The following is a 10,501-nucleotide window of genomic DNA, read 5'->3' as shown; positions in this document are numbered from 1 at the left end:
GAAAGAGAGGAAAAGAAAGACAGAAAGACAAAAAGAGAGAGTCAGGTGGAGAGAAAATGAGAGAGAGGGAGAAGCAGAGATGAAAAGAGAGACAGGGGTAGAGAGAGAAGCAGAGAGATAGTAACAGAGAGAGAGTGAAACAAACAGAAAGACGGAGAGAGAGAGACTGAGACAGAGAGACACGGAGCCAGAAATGGAGAAAGGGAGAGAGAGAGGCATCTATTCCTTATGTTATTCAACAGAACACCTGATGCAAAGTGGAAAGCACAGAATTTTCAGAGCAAGCTCTCTGACCTGCACGGAGTCTCCCTTCCAGAGCAGAGAGAGGTCATCTCTAAAAACAAACACCTGCGTTCGCACTTAGAGCCTCCAGAGAGCTACGAACGTGGAGAGTCGGTCTCAGGGCACACCTCTTCATTATCAAGATTGTAGTTATTTCATTTTTTTTCAGTTTTACAAGTTTATTTCATAATTTAAAATGAGTAACATTTACTTCTCAGTTTAAAAATTTTTTTCAGTTGGGGGCGACAAGAAACTAATATTCTAGACATCTGGAAACTCTCCTCCTGAAAGTGTCTCGAAGGGAAGAAAGCTGCTGGTGTTCCCAGGGCCATCGCTTTTGGAAGAAGTCTCAGAAGTCAGGTGCATTCACAGTGTCTGAGCAGGGCAGTGAAGGAGCCTCCCAGCCTCTGGCATCTCCAGAGTGAACTAGGACAGGAGGGTGTGTTAGTGTCCTGGTGCTGCCATAACAAAGAACCACAAACAGGGAGCTTGAACAACAGGAATGTAATCTCTCATAGTGTGGGGGCCAGAAGTCCAGCGTGAAGGTGTCCGCAGGTCAGTTCCTCCCGAGGCTGTGAGGGAGAATCTGTTCCAGGCCTCCCCCAAGCTTCTGGTGGTGTTGGCACTCCTTGGTGTTCCTGGCTTCTGCCCCGTCGCCCCAATCTCTAACTTCGTCTACCCCTGGTGTTTTCCCTGTGTGTGTGCATCTGGGCTCAAATTTCCCTTTTTTATGAGGACACCAGTCACATTGGATTAGAAGCCTGTGCTCCACTATGACCTCATCTTAACTAGTTACATCTGCAACAAACCCATTTCCAAGTAAAGTCACATTCTGAGATACTGGGGGTTAGGACATCAACACATGAATTTTGGGGAATGCAGCTCAATCCAAAACAGAGAGACTGTACTGGGGATGGGGTGGGAAAAGCCTCTGGCAGAGGCAACTTTCATTTCAAAAACTGAGTAGACAGCCTTGAACAAACTTCATTTTGTCGTGTATTTGTTTAAATGGGTAGGGAAGAAAATGTAACTAGCACCGCAACTCATGGATGTTTTGTTAATGAAGAGGATGTGAATAAAGTTAGTAAGTTTTAAAAAGCAAACCTATTTTAAGAAAAATATGATTAGTACAGATCCTACATGGATATGAAAATCAACATAGATATGGTAAAAATTTATATGGAAGTGGTATCTGAATGACCAAAGTCTGGGAAGTTGTTTGCCATGGATTGAATATTTGTATCTCCCCAAAACTCATACTAATGTGATGCTCTTTGGAACCAGGCCCTTTGGAAGTGATTAGGGTGAGATGAGGTCATGAGGGTAGGGCCTCCATAATGGGATTAGTGTCCTTATAAAGAGACATGAGAGAGATCTCTCCCCTTTCACCAAGTTAGAACACAGCAAGAAGGCAGCCACTGCTGAATCAGGAAGAGGCTTCTCACCAGAACTCAACTGTATTGGCAACCTGACCTCAGATTTCCAGCCTCCAAAACTGTGAGAAATACATTTCTGGAGTTTAAGCTACCCAGTCTATGGTATTTTGTTATAGCGTCCCGAACAGACCAAGACACTGTCGTTACAGATTTATTTGCCTTCTTAAAAGATGGGTCTGGCAGCCTGGGGGAGATGGATAGGAGGGGGGAAATGTAGACCAGATAATAGTAAGACTCCGGTCCCACTTTTAGGCCAGGGTGAAGGCACCATCAGAGTGGGATCTCCTGAATCAGCTGTAAGTTGGGCATATGTACGAGCCCCATCCTCTCCCTGCCTGGTCCCTCATTCGCCCAACACTTTCAGGAATTAAAGTCAGCTTCTTGGTATGGTGTATAACTTGGGGCCCTGCCTTCCTCTTCAACTCATCTCCCATGTCATAAGTTCACTATGTCCCAAGTGTAATAACAGCGCTCAGAAGAGGCCTGCCAATGTCTACCAAATATGTGGACACGTCTATGGATTTCTGACTGGGGTATTTCTTCGACTGAGCCCTGCTCCATTTGAGCAACTTCTTAAAAAACATGATTCTTTTTTGGAAAACCACAATGCCAATCCTAACCACAGAGTTTTGGGGTTTGGTTTTGACACATTGAGTCTTGAGTCTTCCTGTTTTCTTTCATGTATTTGAATCACATCTTCAAATAGCCATATTTGCTAGGTTGAAGGAAAAAAATTATTATTCAAACAAGTAAAGAAGAAAATTGTTCAATGACATTTGTTAAGGCATGGTAAGTAGATTCTACTCATAGAAGTGTGCACCTGAAAACTGTATAATTTTGTCAAGCAGCATCACCCAAAAAATCAATAAAAAGGAAAAAAGGTAGATTTTACTCAAGTGGGGCCATCATGATGGGTGTAGAAACTACTACAGTGTGGAAGATCCCATTATTTCTTGCAGTAGAGGAGAGATCAGACTCGATTCTCAATATAGCATGGACAAGTTGGAACATATAGCCACAACACGAGGTAGATGTCCACGAATGGGAAATGGTTAAGAGGAAACATCAACTAAACATCAGAAATTCTGGCTAAACCAACCTAACAAGATTCTTGCTGAGGGCTGGCCAGGGTGACCAGATTCCATCTGAGGGTTGTGGGGAATGAAGAACCTAATTAGGCATCAAAGATGATCATATATGAGGGTGGGGGATTCTAACTAAACCAACTTAGTATTTTTGTTAAAATTGGACAATGCAGAGAGTCCAAATGCACAAGTCCAAAAATCGAGGCCTAGTTGAAATTCAGGAGAGTCAGAATAGAGTTTGGTCAAGGACAGAGTCTTTGTCACTTATTTGTGGTTGCTTTGTCAAATAAAATTAAAGGATGTGAGTCACAAATCTACCTTTTTTCCCCATTTTTTCTGGAACTTTTTAGAAACAACAGTCCTAAAGAAAACTGGAAATTAATTAAAATTTTAAGAGTTGGGCAAAACTTGGGACAAACCAGTTGGAATATTGGCATTTGAGAGTACTCAATAGACTCCCCCTTACAATTTTCATATACACAATTATCCTGAGACATATCTTAAGGATCCATCATCACATACATGTTGGCTTATTTCTCTACAGCTCCCTAAATGTGTATATAGAGTCCAAGTAACCCTAAAGAATCAGGAAATCATATCAATTGAGGAAGGATGCACTCTAAGAATTTCATCACTATAACCTATTTTATTTTTGTCTTTATGCAAAATAAATTCAAAGGTTAAAAAAATTAATTAACAGTGGACTGGAAACTAGTCTATTATTCTTACCTCTGTTATAGGTGTGCAGGAACTTTGTCCTTGGGCAAAGTTTATCTGTCCTTAGTTGATCTGTGTCTCAGTTCCACCATTTGCAGAATGCAACTAAGAAAGAATAATCCATCCCTGTCCTTATTATGGATCAGAAGGCATGCTTTTTGACCTTTTGTAAAATGGGATGCCTCTTTCCCAGGAAGTGTAGGAGTCACTATCAGTGTGTATATCTTAAATAGGTAATTTGACTAATATCAGCGTAGTGTACACAAACAAAAACGATTGCCCTCTGGGTTCTTAGCATATTTCTATCTTTTTGGTCTGAAAAAAAGTACTGCTTGAACTACTGAAATATTCTTTCTGGTCTCATCTAATAGATTATAAACTCTTTGAGAGAAAACAGATTGTAAATCTCACTCATACTTCCCATTCATTAGTAATTGCTCACCAAATCAAAATATTTGCTATTTTTTCTCACTTTATCTAGAGCAGGGGTGTCAAACTCATTTTCACTGGGCGGGGGCACATCAGCCTCTCGATTGCCTTCAAAGGACAGAATGTAACTTTAGGACTGTATAAATGTAACTACTCCTTAACAGTTAAGCAAGAGCTAGGTGCTACCCCAGGGAGAAACAGGGTATCCTCTGGAGAGGCCTGAATTCCACCTGTGGGCCTTGTGTTTCCCACCTGTGATCTAGAGCATTTCCCAGTGTGTTTTATTCGCCACTGTACTCAACACATTTGTGTTTATACCGTTAACAATTTCCCTTCCTTAGGCATTGCTTCTAATTTCTTCTTTTATTAACTAATGCTGCAATGTGCTATCTTACGCACCAGTATTTTCCCAGACATGTAAGTACCTACTTACAGTTTAATTACTGTGATTAGGAGTTTGTAAAATAAAAAAAGGAAAGCAATATACACAAGGAAAAAATATACACAAATCAACTACGTGATTAGAAAAGTACTATATAATCCATAAAAGTTAACAGTGGTTATTTTCCGATTGGGAAATGATCGATAATTTTCACCAGAAAAGATTCTATTAAAAAATACAATCCTCAGTCATTGAAATAGAATTTAGCATTTCTTTGCACGCAGCAATGTTTCTTTCTCAGTATTTTTACTACCTGTTCTCGCAAACGACCAGCAGGCGCCCTAATTAGGGCAGAAAGCGCGGGAACTGGTTGCCCGCTAGCAGACTGGATTCTCAGATCTGAAGGAGCAGTGGTTTCCCACATAGGATTAATTGAGCGAATTAGAGGCGCGCGGCCAAAACCTTCTGCGGACTAGGCATCCGGCTTTCCGGGAAGGTCACAAAAAATCCCAACTCCGAGGCCCTGCCACTGGGCCGTCCACTGCGGGACGATCAGGACACTGCCTTGCCTGGGCAGGGGTCACGGCCAAGGGCCCGTCGGACCAGCCGGACCCGCAAAGTCAGGGGGACATCTCGACACTGTCCTCCCCCTACCCCCGGATCAAAGTCCCCGCCTTCATTCCCTGCAGTTCCAGGAATCAGCCCCAAACCCAAGCAGCGCCAGGCCCCGCCCCCCGCTCCCGGCCCCACCCACGGTTGCTGGCTCCACCCCGACTGCAACAGCACCACCGCTTCGCTCCCGGGCTCCTCCCTGGTCTAGGCTGCTGTCAGTCTCCGCCTGTCCCTGCGTAGAACACGTCTTTTGCTCCAGTAGGCCCCACCTCCACTGTGCCGGGCCGCCCTCCGGACTCCCCGTCTCCAGGCGTCAGCTTCAGGCCAGGCCGCTGCAGGCCCCGCCCCCCAACCCCGCCCCCTGTGCGCGCTCCTTTCCGCAGCCGGCGGGACTCGGCGGCGGCGGCGGCAGCGCTGAAAGCGGTCCCTTGCTTCTTTGTGTTCAGGCGGCGGAGGCCTCTCTAGTCGTCACCGGCGTGTCCCTCGGCCCGCCGGTGCACACTCTTCGGTGACGAACTATGTCGGTGGCGGGAGCTGGTCCGGGCGTGGAAGCGGGCTTCTCTAGCGAGGAGCTGCTATCGCTCCGCTTCCCGCTACACCGCGCCTGCCGCGACGGGGACCTGGCCGCGCTCTGCTCGCTGCTGCAGCAGACGCCGCGCGCCCACTTAGCCGCTGAGGACTCCTTCTACGGCTGGACGCCCGTGCACTGGGCCGCGCACTTTGGCAAGGTGGGCGCGGGCGCTTTAAGGCGCCATTTTCCGCGGCTTTCCTGTGGGGGTCGGGAAGTTGGGGGCTGGGACGCGGGGGTGCGGGGCGTGCCGGGAGCGCGGGCAGAAGCGGGATCCGTGCGGCGGTGCCCGGAAGGGCCCGGGGCGTGTCGTGACTGTGGGGCCGGAGCGGGCCCAGAGGCGCCCGGAGGGGCTTGAGGCGCTTGTGTGGCGGCCCAGGTTTCAAACGGGTGGCCTCTTGGAGGCGCCGGCTTCCCGGTTGCGCCGCCTCTGGCCGAGTGAGGATTAGCGCCTGCAGTCGGAAGGGAGGTTCGGGACCACCCCCCGCAGCCTGTGCTGGGGGCCCGGGCCTCCCGCGGCCGGCCGGTTTGGGTGGTGGTGAGACGAGGCCCTCTTGGGGGCGCGCGAGCTGCCCGAGCACGGGTGCTTCTGGGGAAAGCCACGGGGCGGCCGGGATCGGGCGCTGTGTGACTGCGGGCCCTGGTGGTTTTCTCGCTCCCGCTCTGACTCAGGGGAGGATTACTGGCGTCGGGAGCAAAGCGGCGCGGAATGCGGAGGATCGGTAGGACGGGTTAACCTCCTAAAATGCCGAGAGTTGCCAGCGCCGAGCTGCGTCCGCGGGAGCCGGAGCCGGACGGGGTCTGCGCGTCTCTGGCTGACGGAACTGCTGCCCGGGGGTTGCTTTGGAGGCGCCCCCTTCTCCCCTCGCCCCTGCTCCCGCTTGAACGAGCGGATACACACGAATTATCTGGAGAGAGCTTCTGTGTTAGCTGAAGGTTGTATTTCAGATGATTTCCGTGGTGGAATAACCTGGCTGAATTGTAAAGTCATCAGACCGTTGTGTAAGATGAATGGTAACACTTAAAAAAAATGGTTTTGGGGAATTTTGTGTGTAATGTTGTTTGTATGCCTGAGGCTCTTAGTTTGTCCAGTTTTAGTAAAATCAGTGATGATTGTATTATCTTGCGTGCGAGTTACTGTAAAGGTGTTAAATTAGGTAGAATTATTTTCCTGTGAAAATTGAGAACAGATTGCTACTTTAATTTTTTAAAAGATTAGTTAACGTTTTCCTCGCCTGTGCAGTAAACGGGTTTTTTTTTAAACCAGAGAAGTAGTCATAAAGTGACATGGTGCGTTTCAAAAGTAACTAAGATTTATATTCCAAAATCCATGGACATTAAAAAATGTTCCCCTCTGAAATCATGAGGTTAAATTGAAGAAATGGTTTTTGCAGAAATAGATGCAGGATAATGCGAAATAAATAAGTTACTTTATTTCAAGACCTGATCGTCTAGCTGATGAACGTGCTTTACATGACTCTTGGTGCTACGTTAACAATACGATTGTATCTTTTGGGAAACAGTTTCTGATTCCCCTCATAAAATGGAAAAATCAGGAGTTTATTTTATTGAAACAAATGAAAGGGAGTTGTGACAGTGGGGGGAGGCAAGTAACTTAACAGTAAGATCCCAAAGCACTAGTCTCTATAGTACCAGTGAATGTAGTACCAGCTGCTGAAAAAACACCCATGGGAAATCAGTCCTTAAAAGTAATAGAGCACTCTTTCCTGCCCTCCTCTTTCTAGCCTTGAATGTAAATAGATTTCCCAAGGCAATCAGTGATCTGAGGCATTATCTCCCTCCTGAGAGGGCATCTTGCACTGTTTTAATTTTACATTAAATTGTAGGTAACTCTCAAACATTTTTTGTCTCTGCGTTTTGGGAAAAGACACCTTAGTAACAGGCAACGACAGCTTTTTTTTGAAAAGGCTTCCCTGTGGATGCCTGTCCTCAGTGGCCATTTAGAGTTTTTATTTACTGGTCCAAGGGTGCCTACAGGTGTCTCTAAGGATAAATAATGGTCATAACTCCTTTAAAATGCTTCAACTGGTGAATTTCATGTTATGTGTGTTTTATATATGACAAAAGTAAAACTGACGTTTTGAAAGTCTCTGCCTTTATGGAACATGAGTAGTAGATTAACCTCAGAAACCAAATGTTGTAACTAGAGGCAGTTACTATAGTGTTTTCAGCTGTCTTTAATTATTGTATCTGTATTGTCTTTGATAGAAGGGGCCATGCAGAGATGTCCAACCTGCAGTCTGCAGGCCTCATGCAGCCCAGGATGGCTGTGAATGCGGCCTAACACAAAATTGTAAATTTTCTTAAAACATTATGAGATGGTTTTGTGATTCTGTGTCACGATGTATTTAATGTGTGGCCAAAGAAAACTCTTCTTCCAGTGTGGCCCAGAGACAGACACCACAAGGTTGGACACTCTTGGGCCATAGGAAGCATCATTCTCTGTCTTTGAGAAAAAGCTGTTTGGACAGAAATTAGGCCAGGATTCAGTGCTATAGGTTCCCAGTTCAGTCCCCCCTTAATACCTCCCACTCCTTGAAAACAGCTTCCCTTCTTTCATATATATTCAGGGCTACACTGTCTGTGCAAGTGCTAATTTAGCATTTAGCATATTATAAACTATTCCCAACTTTCAAGCTTGTGTTTCTAGAAATGTGCCAGTTGTGCACAAATTACCTAAACTTTTACGAGGCTTATTTGTTCTCAAAACACTATAAACATTTAAAATCTTTAATTATGCCTTGCTTTTACAAGCTATCTTATTGAACAGTATTTTTCAAAAAATTCAAACCCAATTTCCTAAATCGAACTAATAGGTAACATTTAAGTCCAGGGAGTTCTCGATTGATGTTAAGATTAACAGCTTTTGTCATGCCAAGTGATTTTCATCCTTGTTTCATTTTTGTTGGATTTGACAGCTGTTCATTTTATCTCTAGTTTTGGCAGCTTTCTTTTTTACTCAGTACGTTAACAAAGGAAGTATATAAAAATATACCAGAGTTGTCTCTTTATCAGCCGCCACTCCCAGATTCAAGTTCCTTGAAGACAGATATCATGTTTTAAATCTGTGTACTCCCAACTGTGAGAACTCATCTGACAAAAATGTTGATGGCAGTAATTTGCCCTTTGCGAGGAAAGGCTTAAATTTCTGAAAGAAGATAGGAGATGTGGGGTGAGATGAATACATAGCTATTCTTCATTTGAGGTCTGCCCTTTGGAAGAGAAAGAATTTTGGCAGTTAGAGCTTTTTCAGTAATTGTGCATGGCTCCTGGTCAGGGGAAACAGGGCAGTCTGGAGTCCAGCTCCTGAGGACACAGAAGGTGGAAAAGTGTAATTTCTTGAGAACAACAGGCCTCTTTGAACAGTGCTTGGCATGTGTTAGGCATTAATTAAATGTTTGTTGAGTGTGATGAGTTCTTTTGCCCAGAGGCTAGTATAATTTGGTACCTGGCTGCAGTCTTATCTTGACTCCTGTCTTCCTTTTAGTCACCTGACAGGTGCAGAACTTAGCTATGCTTTAGCCCTTTCTGCATTTTTTTCCCCTGTACAGTTTGAAAAGACTGAGTCCTGCCCTCTTGCTTACTCTACACATCTTTTCCCTGAAAAAATAATTTGAAGGATGGCCCTCAATTGAGTATTCATCACATGCTGCATTGTTTAAAGGTGTACAGTTGTACAGACTGTAGAAAACAGCCTTTGACTATGCAGAGTTTCCTATGGCTACAAAAACTTTTTTAACCTACCACTTGAACGTTTTTATACTTTAGAATAGTGTGTGAAAGTGGCAAAACCTAGTTTTGAGAGAAGTCTAAATTATGCAGTTTACTCTTATTTTTGTCTTTCTCAACAATAGAAAAAACAAAATATTTAAATTTATGTAGTGTCAGGTTTTTTTGACTTTATATTTCTATGTGCCAACTTTTTAATAAGGAAGAATGTTCTTTTAAGTGCCTTTTAAAATTTGTATAGTGTTGGGAAAAAAATGGCTTGCTTTGTTCTCATAAACAGGAAAAAATTGATAACAAAAAATGCCGCTTAATCTCCATTGTACAGTTTAGATTATTTGAATAATACTTAGTAGTATACCAACATTTGTGTATGTTTCATTTCTCTTTGTGCTGTTTTCGAAGTTGGAGTGCTTAATACAGTTGGTGAGAGCTGGAGCCACGCTTGATGTCTCCACTACTCGTTATGCACAGACCCCAGCCCACATTGCTGCTTTTGGGGGACATCCTCAGTGCCTCATCTGGTTGATTCAAGCAGGAGCCAGCATTAACAAACCGGTAAGGGAGTGTCAGTGATTGACTTGGTGTTGTTTGTTTTCTTTTTCTAGTTGTAATTACATGGTATTGAGTTTTAAATTGAGGCCTTAATTAGAGTTTGATATTTTTACCTGTGGGCTCTTTGGAATTTATGTTTATTGAGTTACTTGTGGATAATAGGCCTTTCACAAAACAAAGCTTTCTCACCTATTATATGACTTACTGTGATCTACACTGACCCAAAGTGATTTGCACAAGGTTACAGTTGTAACTGAAGGACTGTCATAGAGTCCAGCTTTCCTGGCTCCCCTGCTCACAGCTGCCTTAGCTTCATTTCCACTGATAATTGTGGAAACATATCCATACTGTAGCAAAAGAATGGCTGTTAAATCATCTACATGGTTAAATTAGCCTTCAAGTGACCAACGTGGGTTAATGTTGCTTCGAAGTTGGGGGTGATGACAATGCAGATAAGACATGTCATATAGGAAATGACTCCTGGACACCAGATGCAAGGGTTTTGTATTTAAGCATACAGACATGAACATGAGAGTGCCAGTTTTTTATGGTGTCTTTTCAGTATTCTTTTCACGACAGTTGCAGGGAGGGGGGGTCGGGTGCGGCGTGGCAGGGGCATTCCACAAGAAGAGTGCTTGGCTTATTGGGAACTTGCTTGAATTCCAGGGGTAGTCTGACTGGAGCATCC

At 44.4% G+C, this 10,501-nt stretch overlaps 1 protein-coding gene across 2 annotated transcripts in view; it reads left to right on the top strand.

The window, feature by feature from the left end:
- The first annotated feature begins 5,303 nt into the window (after positions 1-5,303).
- ANKRD10 (ankyrin repeat domain 10) overlaps positions 5,304-10,501 on the top strand; it is a 32,535-nt gene continuing 27,337 nt past the window's right edge. The window contains exons 1-3 of one of the 2 annotated variants that reach the window (XM_037137673.2): positions 5,591-5,671; positions 6,184-6,525; positions 9,664-9,816. In XM_037137673.2, the coding sequence (XP_036993568.1) occupies positions 6,523-6,525; positions 9,664-9,816 (156 nt within the window). In that variant the 5' untranslated portion in view covers positions 5,591-5,671; positions 6,184-6,522. Of the gene's footprint in view, positions 5,672-6,183; positions 6,526-9,663; positions 9,817-10,501 lie in introns of both variants that reach the window. The other variant, XM_037137672.2, reaches the window with a different exon arrangement.

Source organism: Artibeus jamaicensis, unplaced genomic scaffold (genome assembly GCF_021234435.1).
Source record: "Artibeus jamaicensis isolate MK-2021 breed Jamaican fruit bat unplaced genomic scaffold, CSHL_Jam_final scaffold_833, whole genome shotgun sequence".
Classification (NCBI taxonomy): Eukaryota; Metazoa; Chordata; class Mammalia; order Chiroptera; family Phyllostomidae; genus Artibeus; species Artibeus jamaicensis.
This window is presented reverse-complemented; position numbering and strand designations above follow the sequence as displayed.